This window comes from Electrophorus electricus, chromosome 6 (assembly GCF_041902795.1).
Source record: "Electrophorus electricus isolate QZ-2024a chromosome 6, ASM4190279v1, whole genome shotgun sequence".
NCBI classification, from domain to species: Eukaryota; Metazoa; Chordata; class Actinopteri; order Gymnotiformes; family Gymnotidae; genus Electrophorus; species Electrophorus electricus.
Window position 1 is genome coordinate 18,145,031 of NC_137502.1, and position 25,018 is coordinate 18,170,048.

A 25,018-nucleotide genomic window follows, 5' to 3' on the forward strand; every position below is an offset into this window, starting at 1 on the left:
GTCTGTCCCCATGGTTACCCCTGAGACTCCCTTGTGGCCATGATAGCTGCTGCAGGTGAGACAGGACTCCTTTGGCTACACGTCACAGCAAGCCAGTGACCTTAAGGCCTCTCCGTCGGCCTCCTGGATCCATACGAATCCTTTGTCTATGCTTGGTGCTTCCTCTTTTACTCCTCTGCCCCCTGAGGCCCCCATTACTTCCCCAGACTCTGCTTCTACTCTTTCCTCAGTTCCTGTATCACTTGCTCTTATTCCTGGTTTTCTCTGTGTTCCTGTCCATACATCCATGCCTGTTTATGTTACCTTGGTGAAACTTGTTAGCCTTTCTTGTGGTATTAGTGTTCCCTTGCCAGTACCTGTAACCATGCCTGTTTAGTTTGTTCCTGTGCCTGTCTCAGTTGTGTTGAACATATTACCTCTGTCTTTGCGTTTAAAGTTCAAAGTTCAAATTTTATTTGTCATGTACATAGTCATACATGGTATAACTGGCAGTGAAATGCTTTTTGTAACTGCTCTGTCCATGACTGAGGAGAGATGCAAGGAAATGGATGCAGTTTAATGAATAAATAAATATGTTATGATGAATGAAGAGGGGATGTATACTATGCATATATACAATATACAATTTCCAGTTTTTACAATTTACAATATACAGTTTTTACAGTTTTTTTAAGTTAATGTTTTTTTATGTTTTATGTTAATACATCATACACAGAATGGTCCCAGCAGTTCCATCAGTTGCCCTGATTCAAGACCCAAATGGCCTGCAGGAAGAAGCTCCTCTTCAGTCTCTCTGTCTTGGTCTTCAGGAAGTGAAAGCATATCCCTGACCTCAACAAAGAGAAGACCCTATTGTTGGGATGGGTAGGGTCCTTCACCATCCTCTTAGCCTTGGTCTGGCACCACTTGCAATATATGGTCTGCAGGTCAGGAAGTTCTGTATGAGTGATGCACTCTGCTGAACACACCAACCTCTGGAGTGCTTGTCTGTCCTGCTTGGTGCAGTTCCCACTCCAGACTGTGATGTTTCCCATGAGGATGCTTTCAATAGTGCAGGTATAGAAGTTCCGCAGCACCTTGGAGGGCAGTCGGAAGTCTCTTAGGCATCTGAGGTGCTAAAGACACTGATGAGCCTTCTTTGCCAGGGAGTTGGTATGGCAAGACCAGGACAGGTCCTGCGAGATGTGAACTCCAAGGTAACTGAAACTGTCTACTCTCTCCACCATGGTTCCATTAATCCTAACAGGTTGGTAGTGTCACTCTGGCTTCTTGCTGCAGTTCACAATCAGCTCCTTTGTCTTGCTGATGTTTAGGAGGAGATTATTTTCCTGGCACCAGTTCTCCAGGTGTTTAATCTCCTCCAGGTAAGGCCCTCTCGTCATTGTCCAAGATCAGGCCCATGATGACAGTATCATCACCAAACTTGATGATGATGGTAGAGCTGGAAGCAGCCATGCAGTCGTAGGTGTACAGTGAGTAGAGCAGGGAGCTTAGGACACAACCCTGGGGAGATCCAGTGCTGAGGGTGAAGGTGGATGAGACACAGTTGCCCACCCATACTCATTGTGCTCTGTCTGTTAGGAAGTTGGCGATCCAGTCACACAGGGATGGATGCAGTCCTAGATCCTCCAACTTGGTAGTGAATTTGGAGGGAATGATAGTATTAAATGCTGAACTGTAGTCGACAAACAGCATTTTAACATAATTACCCCTCCCTTTGTCCAAGTGGGTCAGTGTGGTGTGGAGCAGATGTGTAATTGCATCATCAGTGGAGCGGTTTTGGTGGTATGCAAACTGCAGTGGGTTGATGGAGGCTGGCAGTGAAGAGGTGATGAAGTCTCTGACCAGCTTTTCAAAGCACTTCATCACGACCGATGTGAGGACAACAGGGAGGTAGTCTTTGAGGCAGGAAGGCTGAGGTTTCTTTGGGACAGGGACGATGGTGGATCATTTGAAATAGGATGGGACAATACTGAGCGTCAGGGAGAGGTTAAAGATGTCAGTGAATACCAGGGCTAGCTGGCTTTGAGGACTCTACTGCAGATGCCGTCTGGTCCCGCCGCCTTCCTGGTATTCACTCTTTTGAACACTCTCCTCTCATCACTCTCTGTGAAGATGAGAGGGCGCTGTCCTATGGTGGGCTCTACGCATACGCCGTTGGCTGCACCGGTAGCACCATTTGCATTGTTAGCGCTGTTAGCGTTAGCACTGCTAGATGCAGCTTCTAAGCAAGTGAAGAATGTATTTAGCTCATTCACCAGATACTCAACCGCACTCATCAGTCTGGGAGGGTGGGCTCCTGTAGTCCGTGATCGTCCGTAGTCCCTGTCACAGGTTTCTAGAGGCAGTCTGCTGGAACTGTGACTCTAATTTCTTCTCGTAGTGCTGCTTCGCCTCTCTCACCACCCTGCGCACTCCTTATGCCCCAGACTTGTACTCTTCCATGTTCCCACTGATGATACCCACATTGCAGGCAGTTGTGCGAGAGTTCAGAGCCTCGCGGATGGTTTTGTTCACCCATGGCTTCTGGTAGGGAATCGTCTTGAGGGTGGCTCTTGGGATCGTATCATCCACCAGTTTCCAAATAAACCCTACTACTACTTCCGTAAACTTGCTGACATCATCAGTGCTGCACCGGAACATGTCCTAGTCTGTGTCATCTAGAGCGTCCTGCAGAGTGGCCACTGATTGGTCTGTCCAGTGCTCAACCTCCCTCTGAACCGGAGTTTTTTGTTTATATTTTGGTATGAGGAAGATGGAGGTGTGGTCTGACTTACCAAAAGGTGGATGAGCTAGTGCCTTGTAACATGCCCTTGTATGGGGTGTAGCGGTGGTCTAGTGTCCTCTTTCCCCTGGTGGGGAAGGTTATGCGCTGGTAAAGTTTGGGCACTGCCACCTGAGGTTAGTGCTGTTGAAATCCCCAACCACGATAAGTGCAGCATCCCGGTGTTGTACCTGAACCTGTGTGAGAGCTTCATGAAGTTCACACAGTGCAGTGTCTGTGTTGGCCTGAGGTGAAATGTATATGGTGTTCATGATGGTGATCTCACGAGGAAGGTAGAAAGGATGAAACTTGAGGGCAAGCAGGAGCAAGTGAGAATAACAACATTGGCAACCAGCTGTTGTTTACCATCACACACACTCCACCGCCTCTTGACTTCCCCGAATATGCTGTCCTGTCCATGTGGTGAACCGGGAAAGAACTCGGCTGGCTGGATAGCTTAGTTTGGTACTGCTGGGTTCAGCCACGACTCGGTGAAGCAGAGGAGGTTGCAGTCCCAAATGTCCCCCTGGAACTTTAGCCTGGCCCAGAGGTCATTGAACTTGTTATCCAGAGTCTGGACATTGGCTAGCAGGATGCTAGGTAAGGGAGCTCAGTGTGCCCGAGCCCTCAGCCTGTTCCTGACACCAGCTCGCTTTCCTCAAGGTCGTTTGCTTGCTTCACGTCCTTTATTCTCCCTCACGATTTCACTCGGCCAGCTTGGGTACGGGGTTAGAGATGGCTTGAAGTGAGTGATATGTAGACCAAGAGAAAAAAGAGCATCTCTGCTGTATGAGATGCACATCATGGTGCAGAGAGAAGGGTTTTAAAGGGAGAAGAGATGGCAAAAATAGTGCAAAGAGTGAAAAAAAGCAAAAAAAAAGTGCAACGTGTGGACGCAGCATTCATGACCACAGCCAACCTCACAGGCACCATCTTAAACATGTTTCTGTCCCTGTTCCCACAGCTGCACCTCGTACAAATGTGTCTCCTCTCTTCTCCTCTGCCAACTCTGTATCCACCTCCTGTTCCAGCCACATTGTCAGTCCTACTCCCTTTCCCTGTCCTACTTGCATCCCTCGATCTGCCCTGACTCCTGTACCTGTCCAGGGTTTAGTCTCGAATCCTGTACATGCCCCTGGTCCTGCCACAATCCCTGTCTGTAGTCGTGTCCCTGGCCCAGCTTCTACTTTTTTGTTTACTCCATGTGTGCCTGATCTGTTTCCTGTCCTGCCTCGTCATCCCTAGCTTGTCCTTTTAGTCCTGTCTCTGCCTCGTATCTCTTTTGTTCCTGCTCTCTGTCTTACCTGAATTCCTGTCTCTGTTCCTACATCTGTTTCTGGTTCTTGTTCTGTTCCCTCAGTCTCTATCCACTCCTTTTTCCCCAGTTTCTGTGTCTGTCCCCTTGTCTGCTTCCTTTGAGTCTCCTGTTTCTGTCTGTTCTTATGTTTTGTCTGGGTCTTGTTCCTGCTACGTGTCTGCTTGTCAGTGTCTCGTCCTAGTCCTGTGTTCTGTTTATGCACACACCAGTGTAGCGCGCTTTAGTGGCAGGTTCTGTAATGATTGACCACCCTCCTGACATCCATGTTTCTATAGTTTCCCTGTCATGTCTGTTTTCCTTTACTTCCTTGTTCTGTTCCTTGGTTTTGTTTTCACCGCCCCTCATCTGTCCCTTAATTCCAGTCCTTGTTTTGGTTTTCCCTGTTCATATGTCCACCTGTGTCTGGTTAATCCTTAATTGTTTTGGTTATTTAAGCCTTGTGTTTCGTCTCCCATATTGTTGGTTATTGTGGTAAGTTTGGTTTGTTCTGGTGGTTGTTGCCCTTGCTCTTTCATTTGCCTAGTTTGTTTGTGTTTGTTTTATGTATAGTTTGTTTGTGTTTTCTTGTCTGTTTATTTTGTCTCCTGTATTTTGTTCCACTATTATTTGATAAATAACCTCCTGCATCTGCATTCTGTGTCTTGCCTTGTTCCTGCTAATACGTAACATCGACCAACAAAGATCACCAAGAGCAAGGTGTGTAGTAGTCTCAAAGGCATTAAGGTACAAGGTATTTCTAAGCAATTAAAGGCCTTTTTCACACTGGCTAAGGTTAACACTTTGAGTTTACCATCAGGAGAACACTGAACAACAATGGTCTGCATGGTAGGATTGCAAGAAAAAGCAGTTGTTCTACAAAAAGAACATCACTTCCTGTGTGTAGTTTGCTAAAGATCACAGGGACAAGCAGGAAGGCTATTTGAACAATATTTTGTGGATGGATGAGACAAAAATGGAACTTTTTGGTTTAAATCAGAAGCAATGGAGAAAGGAAAATGCTGCATTCCAGCATAAAACCACCAGTGAAACACTGGTGGTTGAATCATGGGCCTCTTTTACTGCATCTGGGCCAGGATGGCTTGCCATCATTGATGGAACAGTGAATGCTGAAGTATACCAGCAAATTCTAAAGGAAACTCTCAGGCTATCTGTTTGTGAATCTCAATAGAACATGGGCCATGCAGCAAGACAACAACCCTAAGAGCATAAGTTATTCTACCAAAAAATGTTTAAAGAAGAATAAAATTTAGGTTTTGGCCAAGTCAAAGATACTTTTGGCAATATAGTGCATTTGCTCACCCATCCAACTAATTGAATTCAGGTGTTCCAATCACTTCTATGGCCACAGGTGTATAAAACCAAGGATCTAGCTATACAGACTGCTTCTACAAACATTTGTGATAGAATGGTTTGCACTCAGGAGTTCAGTGAATTCTAGTGTGGCACTGTGGGATGCCACCTGTGCAACAAGTCCAGTTGTGAAATTTCTTAGCTACTAAATATTCCACAGTTAACTGTCAGTGGTATAACAAAGTGGAAGTGACTGGGAATGACAGCAACTCAGCTATGAAGGCATAGGCCACATAAAATGACACCGCAGGGTCAACGGATGCTGAGGCACATAGTGTGCAGAGGTCACTGACTTTCTGCTGAATCAATCGCTACAGATCTCCATACTTAATGTGGCCTTCAGATTAGCTCAAGAACAGTGTGTAGAGAGCTTCATGAAATGGGCTTCCATGGCTGAGCAGCTGCATCCAAGCCTTACATCACCAAGCACAATGCAAAGCATCAGCTGCAGTGGTGTAAAGCACACCACCACTGGAATCTAGAGCAGTGGAGATATATTCTCTGTCTGGCAATCCAGTGGATGAGTCTGGGTATATATATATCCCTTTTTTCATATGCCTTTTGCTTGGGGTACTATTGTATTGTGCATGCTGGTGAATCATCAGGAGTGGTAACAATGCCAAAACAAACACAACAAACATGTTATTTCCACTCTCTAGCATCTTTGTTGTCATGGTTACCTTGTTTAGTGTCTTTGTTTTGCCTCCTTGATATTCCACCCCTCGTTTTAGTTTCCCTGCCCTACTTTTGTATCACCTGTTCCTTGTTAGCCCTCATTAGCCCATGTATTTAATCCCTGTGTTTGTGCAGTCTTGTTGCTGGTTATTGTGAATCTATGTCGCTGTAGTGCTCACAGTTCATATTTGTCAGTAATAACCTCTGTAAGTCTTTTTCTCTGCTCATATAAGTTGTATTCCCTTTTGTAGCCTAATTCCCCTTTTTTTTTCATCGTGTGTTTTGCTTCTTTTTGTTAATCATGCATTCCCTTGCTTTATGTTTTGGTAATATGACACTGGACTGTTTCAAATGATTGAGTCTGGATTTGCCCATAATAAATCTCGGTCTTCTCCACACGTGTCCGCCTCTTAACCGCTCATTGTTACAAATACCAGACCTATCTACCCTCAAACAAAAATATTAAACTCCCTAACCAGAAAAACACACACAAACCCTAATCCCAAACAAACACATACCATTCCTTACAACCAGTAACAATTTACAAGTATTTGCAGTCACCAATGTCTTCACACAGGGCTCACACAAACATTCAGCAATACAGGATACACAGCGAAACTGGGAGGACACAAACACAAGGCTAAAAAACACTCTCAGGCTAACAGGTATAACAAACATAACCTAGGGGCCACTAAGCTAACAGGGTGATACAGGGTAACAAATACAAGTCCAAAGAAGCTAAGCAAGAACAAGTACTAAGAGTCAGTGCTAACAAAGCTGAGCAATAAGAAGCTGTCTTCAGTCTTCCAACTTGGTCTATATATCTTGATTGGTAGGGAGGAGACAGTCAGTAATGAGACAGGAGTAGTATCCAAGTACCGAATCAGGACCAGAGTCATCAGGAAGGGAGTGCAGTAGCATTAGCAACCAGAGGCATAACAAGGAGCAATGAGATATGGTCAGTTGTCATGGTGTCCACAATCCATGGATCACAACCAAAAATGACAATTAGGTCCTATTCAAAAAAAGAAAAAGCATACGTTGATGTCAATAGGCCACATGTTGGTGTATATAACTAAAATATGGTCAGAGTAGATCTCTGCAATCAAATGACCTCCTTCTACAGGATTAGCACTCAAACCAAGTAGTGGAACAGTGTGGGGTTTTTGTGTTTTTGTTTTTTTTCATTTTGTGGATTTGACCCTTGTGAATGCATAGATTGGGGGTATTTTGGATTGTAAATACTTTGGCTTTGTCAAAAGAAATATTTCAGATTTGTTGGATTTTTGTCTTTTTGTTGGGGCATGTTTAGTTGTCAGTAGGGGTCAGAAGAGGAGGAACAGTGATGAACTCACAGCTCCCATTCTGTCTCCTCTCTCCATGCATAATACACATCAGCCTGTGCCCAAACAATATGTAAGTTACAGTGGGGCAAAACACTTGCCAATGGTAAGTAGTGGTACTGTTACAAAACATTGTTTTTAAAGTGTCCAATCTCAGGAGTGAGAAAATTAAAAATGTTATTGAGGTCAAACTCAGACTTGTTGGCACATTTGTGTGTTCTGTTTCTGATAAGTGGTCATCCCTGATGTGTGTTTTAGAGTCATTTAAAGTTCATAGTTAAGAGTCCAGTTAGGGGGGTGACTGTCATTGTCCACTACACTGGTAGACATATGGTAGACATATTCTTGATTTAATATGAATTTAAGGCATAGATATAGAAATTATAGTCATCCTCCCGTCTGATGCCATTGCAGACCACTCCGTTATTTTATTTGAACTGTCTCAGTCACAATATAGTCACCTCACCTTGCTACCACACCAAATACTGATAAATCTCCAATTAAATCTCCAATGTTGCTCCAATTAAGAATTTTAAAAAATGGTACCATGGTATAATGAACACTAAACTTGTAGTCATGGAAGGAGAGCCTCGTTAACTATAAAAGGCCACTTGTTATAACTCAAACAGCTAATCTCTTTACCCTAATAGAAAATAACATACATAATCCTAGATTTTTATTTATTACAATTGCACAACTAGGATTAAAACTGACAGATACTTTGACTCCTATTGAAGTGCGAGAACTAACATTTCTGATTTCACACTCAAAATCTTCCATCTGCTTACTATAAGCACTGCCCACACATTTTCTTAAAGACATTCTATGTGTACTCATCAAACCTCTACTAAATATTATAAATTCCATCCTGAACATTGGCTATATAGCTAAATCATTCAAATTAATAGTCAATAAACCACTCACCAAGAAAGCTATCTTTGATTCATGTCATTTGTTAAACTATAGGCCGATCTCAAACCTTCTTTTTATTTCTAAAACCTTAGAAGAAGCTGTAGCTCAGCAGCTAATCTCATACCTGCATCAGAACCAGATACATGAAGTCTTTCAGTCTGGGTTTAGGCCTCATCATAGTACAGATGCAGTGCCGACTAAAGTACTTAATGACCTGTTGTTGGCTTCTGACCAGGGTTGTGTCTCTTTACTTATATTGCTTGATCTCAGTGCACCATTTGACACCATACATCACAACATGGTACTGGATAGACTTTAAAATGTTGCTGGGATTAGGGGAGCAGCCCTTTCCTGGTTTAAATCTTATTTAGCTGATTGTTACCAGTTTGTGAACACAAAATGAGACTTTGCAGCCTACACCAAGGTTAGTTTTGGTGTCCCATAAGGACCTACCCTACTGCCCTGTCACGGTATGGCCCCTCTCCCCAAAGTCTTCCTGCGTGTGTGCGCGTGTGCATGTATGTGTGTTCATCTGTATGACCATGCCCTCCTTGTGTTTCACACCTGCTCCTTATTGTGTGTCGTTAGTGTGTGTATGTATATAAGTCCTGTGTCTACGTATAGGTGTGTCGATGTTTCAACCAAGTTAGTTCACTAACCACATAATCGTCTTTGTGTCAAATAAAACGTTTGTTGTGTTAGACACGGCTCGTCTCCGCATCCTGCTTTGCCTCCGCACATCACAGGCCCCTGCTTTTTTTAAAAATATATTTTACCTCTAGGTGAAATTATTCATAAATACTGCTAGTTTCTACTGCTATGCTGATGAGACAAACCAGAGGCTGTCTCACTAAACCAGGGGTAACTGTCAGTTCAATATGATCTTTATCAATATGATCAATATCATCTTTTACCCAAACTGCAGAAGTGACCAGTCATTTCTGTCTCCAAACTGGCAAAAAGGCATTCTTGCACCATTTATACTGATTCAGTTTATTCCTACAATGTATGCCAAACTTATGTTGTCATATGGCATCAAGAAGTTTCCGTACTGCTGATGATAGGCCTGTTGAACGAAATTAAAGAACTACTATCAGCCATTTGTGAACCTGCGCAGCTAGCAATAGTGACATTTGCAGCTCACAAACTTGAAACTGACTTCACCATCATGCAGGGAAAAGGGAGTAAGCAAAGATGAATTTGCAACAGAAATTCAATGAAAGTAACAAAATGAAACCGAACATAAAAGTGCAGAAAAAAAAGAAGGCCACCATAATGACAATGACTGACAGTCACAAAACACAAATTGCTTAGAATGGGACAACACAAATAATATAACACAGAAGTGGTATGGTGAATGGGGCAACACACATAACACCTGAGTGGGATGTGGCAACAAATCAAAAAAAAGGATGTGTGTAACATGAGACCAAGCATAAACAAAGCAACCATAGGCTTATGGAGGCTATCAGCTGGGATGCTACCATTACAACCCCAAGGGGTAATAATGCAGCAGATCAAGCAGCTGAGGTGGCTCCAAAACATGGACAGATTTTAGAAATAATTTAAAAAAGTGAAAATTAAACCCATTCACCTTCTTCTTATTGTCCATCTAAGAACTGATCGATCCACAGAAAGCAGTCAGCCCTGAAGAAAGATCTCTGTGGTTGCAAAGGGGGTGGCCTTCAACAAACAATCAAGCCTATTTCAAAGTACTTTGACGGGGAAAGCAGTAGTGCTTGTACAACTATTGCCTTTTTATGTGTAGAATGGCTGAAGGGGTATCCTACAGGGGGAACATGGGTTCTCACACTAATTGCAACCCACAATTGATTATTCTATCACTAATTGCAATATTTACAGAAAGCACAATGTGCATAAGACATTTCAGCCCCAAATAAGCCATATTCCAAGCCCATTAGGCTCATTTGAACATGTCTACATGGACGTTATTGATGTGATGGAAAAAGGAGGGGAAAATATACTGTCTTGTTGTGGTAGACCAGTTCACTAGATGGCTAGAAGTCTTTCCATCCAATTACAATGATGTCACTAAATGTATAGCAAGGGAGATTATACTGAGATTTAAAATATAGTCATCTTGGACAATGGCAGCCATTTTGTAAGTAATGTGATTAGCTCTCTGACAAAACAACTATTTATCAAGCACAAGCTCTTCTATTACCCAGGACAGCAGTTGAAACAACTGGAGACTGAGTTGTCAAAATGCAAAATACAAAGTGCACAAGAGGACAGTGACCCTACAAAGTAATCCTAGAAACAATTACAATGGTTAATGTCAAAGGACTGAACCTATGAGTTCACATCAACCACTGTAGTCTGGTAGTAATTTGAGCTGAGCAACTACAGGACACACCTTCTGTCTTAAGAGTGCTGCTTTATTAGAGCTGTTCTAACAGAATGAGGTAGAGCTTAATCACTGTAACACTGTATGAGTAAAAGTAGGTCTGAAGTAGGTGCTGAGGTCCATGGTTAATAACATTGCTTAAAGAATCACACAAAACATTCAACAAATTGCACACACAATACACTTACCAATAAAGTAGTTGTGTCCAAGTGAAAGGGACTGTTCTGGAATAACAAGGCCATCTGAGGTGTGCTGGAACCAAATAATGGTGCCATCCATTACAGAGCACTGCTCATAGCCCAGCTCCCCCACACGCCACACAACTGCAGCACCATTAACATTCACTACCAGCCTGAAGACACACAGATGTATGCAAGGAGAAAGAAAGTAAAAGGTGATAAGAGGGACATTACATATTACATGATTTGAGGGGACTAGGCCCTCCTATATGCCTGTTTTTAAACAAGAATGCTAAATAGTGGACAACATGAAACAAAATCTGCTGGGAAAGAAGAGGAAGGTGGTCAAAAATGTACACTACTTCACAATGCCTTCCCTTGACCGGTAAAATGCATTTCCTCCCAGATAGTGCAACCCTTATTGACATTAACAAAGCTAAATCAAAGTGGAAGATTGAGCTACTTGATGCTCATAGTGAGCACAGAGTCATATACTGAGAGCAGAGAGTCAAATATTAGTAGATTTGTGGAGAAACAGTCAAATATTATAAGGATGAAATTTCCAAAATTCTGTAAGCCTGTAACATTAGCTAGATAACTAAATCAGAAGGTTCTATGTTATATGTTCTTCCAACATTAACTGCTGTAAAGACAAATAGGTAAGATCAGTGATTTTCTTTCAAAAAACAGGATAGGGCACAGTTTAGATAAATAAATATTTTGATACACCACTGTGTTACACTGTTGAAAGACAAAAGACAGGGTACTGTGGCTCTGTCTCTCAGTTTAGAGTGCAGTTAGTTTAACGATACTTACTTTACAGCAGTTTCTTCAGCAATCTCCATGGAAACAGACATCATTCCAGCAGATTCCGTTCCTGCAATGCTTATGCATTCTGACCTCTCTGTGATCTGTGACATACACACAGAAACATGGATGAGCAAACAGATATGCTTGCATATAAACACATAAAGTTTGTCAGATTAGTATAGAATTAGACATAAATCACAAATTATAACCTCTCAGAGGCAAGACATGTTTTCAGCTGAATTGGCATATTCATGTGTGCACACACACACTTTGGACACCCATACCTTTTGATCATACCACTGTATCTCCACCAATCTCTGTCCAGGCTTTGGCTGCCATGGCTGCAGGGTGGGTGTTGCCAGGGTGGTGATGGGGACTGTGATTGGATGAGATGGTTGAGTAGCAGTGGCAGGAGTGGCTGGAGTAACATGTTCAGTGGAAGGACTTTCTTCCAGGTCCCAGGTAGACTTTATTAGGTCAAAAGTCAAAGTGGCATGGTCACACCTGACCCCTCCATATCCCTCCATGCATTCACACACAAAACCGTCACCCTTGATCTCCCGACTGCAGTTGCCATGGAGACAGGGGTCACTTGCACAGGGGTCAGCAAAAAACTGAAAGCAAACAAGAGGGCAAATTTATAAAGAGTACTATAGAAGCTTCCAGATTCTTCCTGAGACAGACCCCCTTCGCATTTGCTTGTTCACTGCTTTTCTCTAATTAAACAGACATTAAACCACATCCACATAACATATCCTCCATATTTGGGTTGATGTATTTTAAAAATTATTTTGTATTTAAAAATCATTTGAAATGTGCAAATATATAAACTGACTTACACTGTTCTCAACTGCTCTTGAAATTATTTAAATGAGCAGAAAATGAAAACATCAGTGATCCAGTGATTAGAGTTATCTTGTTGTGATGACTGCTTATAAAGTTTATTATTTAGTAATCACTATGGCAAGTGCAATCCAGTGATAAACAAACTGTACACAGTGTCCTAACAGATCAATAACAATTAAATAAACAAAGTCATGAACATGAACACAGCCCGCCTTTTTTTGAGTCTGTGGACTCAAAGCCATATCTCCAGATCATGCTCCTGCATGCTATACATATGTTATGTAGAATTTGTGAACTCATGAAGCTGCAGCATTGTTCTTGGCCTGTGAATAATTGCTGCAAAGTAATTAGATATGTTTTATAATGGATTTCACAAGTCCACATTGCAAACCCCATTACTATAAATGATGAAGTTTTATTTTTGTGCAGCTAATCTAATTATGCTACTTTAGCAGAAAGAGGACTTCTTACTGAATAGATCCTCACTCCCTATTTTCTTCTCACATACAGTATATTTATACTATACAATAATGTTTCTGATGTTTCTCACAGAATATGTTTATAAAAGAATGAAAAAGTATAAAGTGGCTTTCATTGTTTGAATAGCTTGATGTATAAATGAGATGTTTAGTGCAGAATGAGCTTTGCTTACACTTAATATGAATGCTCTTCAGATTGCTCAGATTGTCAGCTTATGCACTTGCATCCTACTCTTTATGGAGTTCACATTCAGTGTATACCTTTTTAGTATGACATGGATCAGATGACAAGTCATTTTAGATTCAGGCATCACAATCACACCCAGAATAATAAGCATAGTTCAGGCATCATAGGCCTCTTTAAAATTATAGAGCCGGATGTCTCAATAATGTAGGGATTTGCTGATTGGTTCTACATCAAAAGACAAGCCTCTTCTTATTGCTTCCTTTCTCATTGCCAGAGTTCAGTATGAGAATATGCCCTATGCTGTTTTGCACACATAAAAAGAAATACTAAAAACAGTCCAAACAACTCCAAATTATCTATCACATCAGACACACATCGCAACTAGAGCTGTTTAGTGACATAATTATTGTGAGAATCTGTTTCAAAAATTATGTCACTGTTTCAGCTGTGCATAAATTCAAACTAGTTATAGTTATAGCTAGTGTTTACTAAGTTTACTAAGTTCAGGTTTATGCATTACTAAATAAACATAGATTCCACCCACTGATTTCTAATAAAAAATTTAAAAAACTGCAACGCTGACACAATAGTAAACTATCTAGTGAAAAGTGAGGTCACCAGAAGTTGTACATTTTGGTATATTTTGCTACATTATGCATGTTTAACTTAAAGAAGCAGTATGTAAGATCAAAGAGGATCTTATATCAGAAATGGAATATAGTATACAAGGTTTAGGAGTGTATTTCTGGGAATTTTTGAGGTCAGACACTTGCATCTGATGCTTTTCATTGCGCTTGGTGATGTAATGCTTGGATGCAGCTGCTTGACCATGGATACACATTTCATGAAGCTCTCTACACACTGTTCTTGAGCTAATGTGAAGGCCACATGAAGTTTGGAGGTCTTTAGCGATTGACTCTGCAGAAAGTCGACGACCTCTGCACACTATGTGCCTCAGCATCTGCTGACCCTGCTCTGTCATTTTATGTGGCGTACCATTTCGTGGCTGAGTTGCTGTCATTCTCAAATGCTTCCACCTTGTTATTATACCACTGACAGTTGACTGAGGAATATTTAGTGAGGAAATTTCATGACTGCACAGGTGGCATCTTATCATGGTACCACGCTAGAATTCACTGAGCTCCTGAGAGTGACCCTTTCTTTCACAAATGTTTGTAGAAGCAGTTTGCATGCCTAGGTGCTTGCTTTTATACACCTGTGGCCATGGAAGTGATTGGAACACCTGAATTCAATGATTTTGAATGGGTGAGCGAATACGTTTGGCAATATAGTGTATGTTTTTATTAGTGTTTAATCACCCGTAACTATGAATCATTGTTTTTGGTATCTTAGAATGAGTCTTTCATTTCTGAGTGGGGAATGAGTCCACTTCCAACAGAGCCAACATGTTGCAATGCCATGTTTCTACATTAACCAAATTGAACCAAAAATGGATGTTAGCAAGAGGTGCATAATCCAAGTTTATTGTGAACTGACTTGCAGTGAAAAAAAAAAACAAGGAGGAAAAAAAACCATTTGTTGTTGATGTTGTACAAAGCCTCCTCTGGGATTCCCCTCAGGGGGGTTTCTGGATAGTGGGAAACTAACCCCGACCTTTTTAGCAACAAACCCAGATCTGTTTATAGAAAGTTGGGGTTTTCCATTACAAAAATTCAGCTTGGAATAGCTTTAGGTTAGTTGCTAGGTCAACAGATCTTGTGAAGCTAACCTGCTATCTAGCAGATTTACTAGACATAAACCAGAGTTACTCATCAGAACACAACACTGGAGTAGGAACATTTCACATGATTACAGGATTGTGGATTCGCCCTCAGTTTAACTACAAATTGTATGTATTCTGCTTTTTGAATTTTTTTTTACTACTTTAAGCTTTCTTTTAACAGAAATGATGCACAGAAATTTTGCCACGATCATGACTTTGCAGTCTTTAACATTTGTTAAACTGAATATTTGTTTGATAAAAACTTTGTCAAATGACAAGCTTTGTGATAGTTGATATTTACACACTGAATACATACAGCCTATTGATTATTTAATATGTATATTTAAAGTTTCCATGTTTGAAATATAGTGTTCTATAAAAAGCAAAATTAAGATTATTGTCTGAGACAACAAGAGTACAAGAGTTCCCCAGGGCCCTGTCAGGTTCTCCCATTGCCAAAACATTTCCCTTTGCCTGTGCCATCTCATATAATATCATAGACTATTCTGAGCAATTAATTCCAGAAGTCTTTTTAAATGGCTCTATGATGTAAGATAACTCTCCTCCACTGAAGATTTAATCTACTGAATCTGTTCGGAGACTTAAGCAGCACTTTAGGAGAACAGACCCAAGAGAGACTAAGAAGGATAATGAGTACATATAGACAATTTAGCTCTTGTTTAGCTGTTAACAAGTGCCTTGGTTCCTCTCAAGGTTTTCTTCTTTTGCTGTCAAGGAGCAAGGATTGTTTTCCTTGCAATATATATATATATATATATATATATATATATATATATATATATATATATATATATATATATTTATTTTATATTTTTTTTTCTTTCTTTCTTCCGAGGGAGTTTGAGAGTCCTGCATAATATCTTAGTAGTAGTTCCCAAGACTACACTCTTCTAGACTGAGGTCTTGGATGTTGTTTCTGGGATCTGTTGGAGCGTTCCATTTTGGGGGTTACAGCCCCTAGTGCTTCGATTACCATGTGAACCACAGTTGCCTTCACCCTTCACATCTTTTCTACCTCTTGCTTCAGCTCTTGGTATTTCTTAAGTTTTTCGTGTTCCTTTTTCCTGATAGCCACATCTATCACTACAGCCCTCTTCTGCTGTTTTTCTATCACTATGGCCCTCTTCTGCTTTATGTCAAGTTGGTTAGGCAACAAGAGTCTGTCAGTATCTGGAAGTCCCACAGGATCTTAGCATGGTCATTTTCCATGACCTTTGGGGTATATCCCACATAGATCTATATCTCTCACCTTGGAACTTCCAGGTTATAGTCAGCACAGATGTTTCTGCACACTATGCCAGCTGCTTGGTTATGGTGTTCTATATATGCCCTGCTTACTAGCATCTTGCATCTTACTGTTATGTGAGGAATTGTCTCAGGGGCATCAATGCACAGCTTACATCTGGGGTCCTGCCTGGTGTGGTAGCACAGGATCCTATGATGCGGTGATTAGTGCCTATGTGCTGTCTTTCAAGCCAGCCTTTTCCAGCCACTGGTAGGATTTCTCCATATCAGCCACTTCTGCCGGTGGTACATACCATGCAGGGTTTTTTCCTGCCATGATGGTCCCTGCTCCTCCTCATTTCCTCTTCTGCTGTCTGAGGTACTCACTAAGCAATTTATTACTTGGGGACATTATCCTAGTGTATTTCTGGCTCTTGGTTTTTTTCATGCTGGATAGTGGCTTTGATGCTCCCTAATCCTTGGCCCCCTTCCTTCCACTTAGTGTACAATCTCAGATTACTGGTTTTGGGATGAAACCCTCCATGCATTGTGAGGAGTTTCCTTGTCTTGATGTCAGTGGCTTCTATCTCCTCCTTAGGCCATCTTATTATTCCCATGCGGTACCTGATGACTGGCAAGGCATAGTTGTTCATAGCTCTGATCTTGTTTCTCCCATTCAACTGACTTCACAGAACATGCCTCACTCTTTGTAGGTATTTGGCTGTAGCTGTTTTCCTTTTGGCCGCTTTGTGATTCCCACTTGCATGTGGGATTCCAAGGTACTTGTAGCTGCCCTCAACATCTGTTATATTAATCAAATAAAATGTATTTATGTAGCGCATTTTACAACAGATGTTGTCAGAAAGCAGCTTTAGAGATGTCAGAGTCCAAGTTCCCAGTGAGCAAGCCAAGTGTCAAGGAAAAAGTCCTTAGAGCATGAGGAAGAAACCTTGAGAGGAACCAAGACTCAAAGTGGGGCCCATTCTCCACTGGTCATCAACTCTACAAAATTTGGGTTCTTTGTTTGATTTTCAGACATTCCCTGGAGGATGCCTCAATAATGCTTGTTAACATTGACCTACAATAAAGAACAGGATCAGCTATTCTCTTCAACTAGTTCTCAAGTCTACATTTTTATTCTTGAGTGAAACAGAAATTATTATGACAGCACATAGAGGAATTTATGAACAACACCATCTTCACACCACTTGAAATTAAATTTCCCATCTTATATCAGACAAGATCTAAGAAACAGTGACAACTATCAGACAGCATCCCAAAGGTACTAATAAAGAAGTACTCTCTCTGCAGTTAGAGTTTACATGAGATGTACTGTGTAACAATGAGTGGTTTGGTGGTGGATGCATTCGCAGAAAAGAGCGAAACACAAAATGACAAAAAGAGGAAGTAGGCTACATAGAGGAACACAACTTACATGAGCAGAGGAAAATACTTACAGAAGTTTGCACTGACAAATATGAACACCGAACACTACAGCGACATGGAGTCACAATAACTAGCAACAAGACTGCACAAACACAGGGATTAGACAGTATGTCATGATTGGTCTAATGAGGGCTAACAAGGAACATGTGATACAAATGGAGGGAATGGATCTCAAACGAGAGGTGGAATATCAAGGAAACAAAGCAAAACAGACATGAGACAGGGTAACCATGACAACAAAGATGTTAGGGAGTGGCCAATCATGACATACTGTCTGAATTATGCAATTATGTTACAACATATTAGTCATCTCGAACACTGGGTTTCTGGTCTGACAAATTCTTCTGAACAGATTTTGATGGTTCTTGCCAGGGCAGTGCAAGGCAAGTTTATTTATATAGCACTTTTCATGCACAGTAGCAATTCGAAGTTGTTCATATAAAATGTGTAAATAACAAGTAAATTAACAATAACAAACCAAGGAGTATGTGGAGCAGAGCTCTAGTTTGGTTTTGATAAGGAAACATGATTTCTTCTGTCTTGTAGGCTACAAGCACCAGGCCACATGCATACTGCCACTAAAACTAACTGTAGTCTGTTACATGAACCCAAGAAAAAGATTCTACAAATATGTGCTGGAAGATCCTGTATAATAATTGTAATGCCATGTATAATACCTTCTAGATAAATACATTGCAATGAATATAAGCTGCTAGATTCCAATGTTACAGGCATGTATTTTATAGCAACAAAAATTCCTGCTTATTCTCCCCTCTGTGTTGCTCAGTGACAAATCTCATTATCTCCCAGATTAAGTGATAATTCATTATTACAGGAAAAAGAGTAGAGTACAAGGAAAATGTTTGTCTAGACTAACTACTCCACATACATCTATAACATAATACCAGGATATACACTGGAAATTAACATTGCTATCAACTTGAAGACTAAATTAGTCTATTCTACAGTCCAGAACACATACACCTAAAATTAACTAGCCAACATCAAACAAACATGTTTTTGGGTTGTTGTCCATCACATACATAAGATGACATGCAAAATCTCTAGACTGCTGGCTTAACAGTTGTTTTCTCTGGAAGTCATTGATTAAGATATGTTGGTATTTTCAAATGATGTTAAGTCTTTTATTTTGGATTCATGTTTGTTCATTTGCACTAGTGTTTGATGGAAGATGTCAAATAATTCTAGGCTGGTGTGTCCTGGGAATTTAAATGTTCACTAGTACCCTATGGCTGGTAAGATCTATTATATATATATATATATAGATATATGCACTTCCTCCCTCAAGTCTGTAGCCTACTGCAATGCTTCATTTACCTGGTGAAATGTTAGTGTGTCCTTACATTTGGTAAATTTGCAAGACCGATGGGATTCCGAATTCATAATATTAAGTAATATTTCATTATGTATTGTGTTGTGACATTTGTGAAAAATTGTCTTATTTGTGAAGCAGGCTGTTGTATTTTTCATCTTTTCCTAAGTGTAGCTATTATTATAGTTTAGGCCAGAGAGGCTACATGTCTGCAGCTACACTGGTAGAACATACAGCTGACCTCATATTCAGTAGCTGTGTGTGTGTGTGTACATGCCCATGACATCCTTTGTTTTCTAGGGGATAGTTGTTTTTGGTCGCTTATCAATCAGTCATTTTTAATTTAATATAGTTTAGATCCTTTAAACTTGTGATTGATACTCATGTAATAGGATGTGAGAGTCTTCTTCCACTTTTTGTGCAGTGGTCATTACATAGCAACCACACAACTCAATATCTCTGAGTCTCTTTTTTAGATGGAAGAAACACACACAGCGAATAGGTCATATGGTGCTGGTTTAGCAGGACTAAATGCAGAGACAAATTGTCAACTGGAAGATTCAGAAAGTGAAAGAGTGATCTGGTTCATATTCATGGCATTTTATTCTTTCTGTTCTCTCTCTCTCTCTCACACACACACACACACACACACACACACAAATATGATATTAATATATGCAGCAGAAGTGATTTCTCTTGGTTTGAAATCAGTAGTTTCCCTATAACCTTGCTTATAAAGAATTAGTCACATGGTTCATATCAATTCATGAAGTTTCACATAGATTTTATTTTGGAGTGCTTTCTCTTCTTTGTCTCTTTTTCTCCACTGTACTATATAGGGAGAAGGCATGCCATATATCACCAAACTAAATCAAATCACTCTGTACTCACATGAGCTATAAGCAACCCTTCATTTATACTCAATGTGTAAGAGGTCTATTTGTGTGTAAAGTAAGGGAGATTTTGAGCAACTCAAATTAAAGTCTGATATTTTAACCTATTATAACTGGTTTTCTAATCTTAATCAGTTTTATATGCACGGCATGTTACACAAAAAAAATTGTCTTAGGGTGCACATGTATGTAACAACTTGAGTTCCGCAGGGCGAGGAGCAGGACACACAGGCTCCTTCTATGAAGACAGACATTTATTAGACAAACAGGAATAACTAACACAGTGGCACTTACATGAAACAGGCAAGGTGAACACGGGCAATGTTGAACACAGCTTACAAACATAATGTGCAACACGAACGTGAACATGATCAAAGGCCGACAACAATGTGCACTCCCATAGCGGTTTAAATACACACAGACGTTATACAATAAACCTTGTGCAGGTGTGTACAAACATGGGTGTGGTTACAAACGAGTCAATGACTCCCTTTGCACGTGGAGGTCCGTACCACGTGAACAGTGGGAAGGGAAGCATTCTGTGACAGAACAGGCCCCCCCCAAGGTGCGCGGCTCCCAACGCGTCCTTCCTGGGACTGCGAACCACAGGCCCATCCAATGCTCATGGCCTGTACTCAGAAAAGGGAGAACACAGGCTACTACAGCACTAGCCAGGGACCTAGCCGACTCCACCAGACCAGAGGCGTGGCCACGACGTTCAGTGGCAGTTCCAGACATGGCATTCAGCAGCGGGTCCGGAAGTGCAGCCATGATGTTCAGCAGCGGCTCCAGAGGCGCAGTCATGATGTTCAGCTGCAGCTCCTTCCTCGGAGGGACCCAGCCTAGACACACAAAATATCGCACCCACATGCACCGTGGGTGCACACAACAAGTAGATGCGCCTATAGACAAACAAAAAAGTGCATAGATGCAGCGTCCACTGCAAGGGCAGGCATTGGAGGTGTGTCCTTGGCCCTATAGGACACACAGAGGGGCACGTCCATCCTGGATCTGGATGTGCTGCCACAGAATACGGCCCACCTGTCACCAGCCGCCAAGGGAGAACCCCTGAGGCAGTCCTCTTCCAGGGCTTTGGGCGGAACCATCCAGTGCTCATGGCCTGTACTCGGAAGAGGGAGAACACAAGCTACTACAGCATTAGCCAGAGACCTAGCTGACTCCACCAGACCACCTCCTGGCTCGGTAGCCCTAGCCCCCAAAAAGTTCCAGGGGGCGTTCCCCTCCTTGGCTGAAGTGGGCCCTCCTCTTTTCCTCTGTCATGGCTGTGAGTGGAGCTCTCCCCAGCATCCAGGGATCCAGGCAGTGGCTTGGGATGTCCGCAACAGAAACCCTCAGGAAATGTCGTAGTCTTAAGCTGCACTAGGAGTCCAGGAGACTGATATATGTTTTCCCAGCCTTACCTACTGTCTCCAGTATATCAGGAAACCTTATCCACTGATAGGGGGTGAAATTTACCTTTTTTGACTTGCAGAAGTTCTGGGACAATGGTGTAAAAAGACATCCGCAAACATAACTCTTGTATAAGTGAACTCTGACTGACAAAGTGCAGGGCCATCAGTAGCTTTCTGTATGCAAGACGTTTTCAATTAGCTTTTTAGGGTAATTAGGACAAAGGAACCAAGGCCTTTATGGGACAAAACATTTAAAAAACTGGCACTTAGACCTGTAGGCCTTGTCTTTATGGAGACTGGTATGAAAATGGAAGACTTGAAGCATGTACAGAACAGAGGTAAAAATATCTGTTGAATATGGTCACATTTCTATACAAAGATTTTTACAAAAATTTCTTTAGTGCTTAAAAATGTTTGTCAAAATAAACATTGGAAATGTAAATTAATAGTAAAATTCTGGCTTAAAACATTACAAACATAGCTGAAGCAATTTTTGTTAAAAATCACTGGTCTTTCTCACATTCTAGCTGTTCAGTTCATTCCTACAGATAGTAAGATAAGAGTGTGGTGACTGTCACAGACACAGGGTGGGAGAGAGGCGATGACCAAAAATGATTCTTAGGTTGCAGGCTGGAGATTGTACAGTTATTATACTGGTTATCATCTGTCAATGAGGTTTTTTTCTCACTCTCACTCTTTTACTCTGTGAGCTCATAGAGACCTTTTTAAACTGTTGCTGGTCATTACCAACAACTTGTTTTTTTTCATTTTTATAAATATTTCATCTTTATGCTTTAATCCTTTATGATGACTTTGCAGAATATTTTTCCCTACTTCTGAATTCTCTTCCTTTATTCTGACAAAACAGAAGTGCCTTTATGAGGCCCACAGGCAAACAGTATTAAGCTTTCAGATGTGATAAACTTTTATGGTCTCCCAATTATACCATGTTTAACAGTTAATGATCTTGCTGTAATTATGGATCTCAGTCTCTCATTCAAAGCTCATGCAAATAATACTTCTAGGACAGCCCTTTTCTAGCTCAGGAACATTGCAAAGATTAGAAATATACAATCAGTAAATGCTAGTCTATACAGAAATGCATGTCCATGCTTTTGTCACTTTCACACTGGACTACTGAAAGGCCTTACTATCTGGCTGTATCACTAATGCATAACCAAGGTTCAGGTAGGTCAAAATGCAGCAGCCAGAGTTCTTAACAGAAGTCAAATGTTTGACTGTATTACTTATATCTTAGCTACACTGCATTGGCTCCCAGTGGTCTTGCCCACTCACCTCCAAAATTTTGGTTTATTATGATCTATTAAATTATTCGCAAACTATGGAATAAACCTTCCAGTTAAGGTCCGACTCAGACACAATCTCAGTAAGGTTAGGCTGAAAACCTGTTTTGTCCAAAACCAAAAATTTGTTTTATTTAGGCTATGGCTCTTCCCACCTACCCACCCACTTATACACTTCATTTGTAAAGCTGTCTTGTGACAATGGCTGTTGTAAAAAGTATCATATAAATATTTTTGACATATGCTGCCACATTTGTTATTTCAGCAGACTAAATGAATCCACCTTCTCAAATGATAATATGTTTAAGGTGTTGTAAATTAAGCCCCATTATTCTTATTTGCTTGCTTTTCTCTGTGCATGTGTGTCGTCTAAAACTTAGATTGTAGCTTTGTTAAAGTACTATTAATATTAATTTATTTTCTATTTATATTGCTGCATATTTTCATAATATTAGTTTGGTATGGTTGAGAGGTTCATCTACTATTATTATTATAATTATTATTATTATACCTTTTATGATATACCTCAAGCTATGAAAACAATGGATATATAAAGACATGTGAAATTAGAACACCTAAATGATCATTTTCATGACAATTTGTTTGAATCCTGTTTGTTAATGTTCATTGGCTCTAAAAATCAAAAAGAACCTAATGATTAGTATCTTTAATAACAAGAATGACTGTCTGAACTTTTTGATTTGTTTATATTCGATTCAATTTAGTTTTTATCTTCTGAATATTTTTATGGAAGTAGGGGCAGAGAAATGTCTAAATTATAAATCTAAATCTGAGGTAAAAATATCTGTTGAATATGGTCATATTTCCACACAAAGATTTTTGGAAATGGAAATGTATATTAAAATTCTGGCTTAAAACATTACAAACATAGCTGAAGCAATTTTTGTTAAAAATCACTGGTCTTTCTCATATTCTAGCATCTGTTCAGTTCATTGCTGCAGACAGTAAGATGAGAGAGTGGTGAAGGTCACAGACACAAGGTGGGGGAGAGGCGGTGACAAAAATTATTCTTAGGTTGCAGGCTGGAGATTGTACAGTTATTATACTGGTTACTCTCTGTCAATGAGATTTTTTCCTCACGCTCACTCTTTTACTCTGTGAGCTCATAGAGGTTGTGAGCTAAATCATTTGCATCCAAAGTGCAAATGATACAATAGAGTTGGACTGAGACTATACTTAATATAGACTATATACTATTTTAATGTTATACTTTATATATAATGTGTAATATACAATGTAATATTATTTTTAAATGTATGATGTATAATGAGCGCAAAATTATCTACAAATATAATTTTCATAATTTTTCATCTCAGTCTTATCCACACAACACAATGCAATATTATTTGGGAATGTATAATGTATAACGAATGCAAAATGAACTACAATGTGTGTGTGTGTGTATATATATATATATATATATATATATATATATATATATATATATATATATAATGAAAAATTCCTAAACTTGTCCCTGGCTCATCTCAGTCTCATCCACACCTAGACTTTACTACAAATCTTGAATTGGATTCATTATGTCCATCTTGATTACATACAGTAGCTTTTGAAAAACACAATAATATCATAGTTAAAATGTTTTTGTGTTGTGCTGGGTAACGCACTTTGAAAAATACAATAATATCATAGTTAAAATGTTTTTGCGGTGTGCTGGGTACTGATTGGTTATTATATTCTGTTTAAAAATGTAAATAATGAAAAATTACCAAATACAGAAAGATAATCAGGCTAATGTATAATTATTTGGGGTTTATGTCACACCAGAGAATTAATTAATACACATGGACAGACCACAGAAACATATGCAAGGACACACAAATGCATATATATACACATTTAGAGGACAAAGTGATAGGTTCATTAACACTGTCAATGACCAGAGGGATAAGTAAATGAGAAGAGTAGATTGGACCTCAGCAACAGATTAGATTATAAACATAGTTTACTGCATAAATCATACTCCCAAATTGTAAGACAAAATGCACCAAAGGCAGAGAGAACCACAAGAAAACACTGAGAACACAATGCCCCAAGTAAATATTGGTTCAAAATTGTTCCAATAATTTGATGGGCTTTTATACTAAAGCTATGCCCAGAAATATCCCAACATAAAAGATGTCTTTACTATAGATTGGCCATGTAGATGGAATTTATGAAGCTTTATAAAATGGTGAAAAATAGTTGGAGGTTTTACTGTTTTATTTCTGAGCATGCCTTGAGTGCAAGGGTCAAAATTATGCCCTCAATATGAATGAAATATATTTACAACATGAAAGATATTTACAGTTAAAATACACTAACAAATGCTGCAGGAAATATCACTCAGCATTCTTCCATAAGGCTCCAAATTAAAAGTATAATACCTCACTATATATATGCTTCCCTACTA

The 25,018-nt window shown here is 40.1% G+C and overlaps 1 protein-coding gene across 1 annotated transcript in view; it reads right to left on the reverse strand.

The window, feature by feature from the left end:
• Window positions 1–25,018, reverse strand: part of dner (delta/notch-like EGF repeat containing) — a 46,311-nt gene that overhangs the window by 14,869 nt on the left and 6,424 nt on the right. The window contains exons 2-4 of the mRNA XM_035525579.2: window positions 12,004–12,333; window positions 11,726–11,820; window positions 10,919–11,082 (exon numbers count right to left, since the gene is read on the reverse strand). Of these exons, the coding sequence (XP_035381472.1) occupies window positions 10,919–11,082; window positions 11,726–11,820; window positions 12,004–12,333 (589 nt within the window). The remainder of the gene's footprint in view (window positions 1–10,918; window positions 11,083–11,725; window positions 11,821–12,003; window positions 12,334–25,018) is intronic.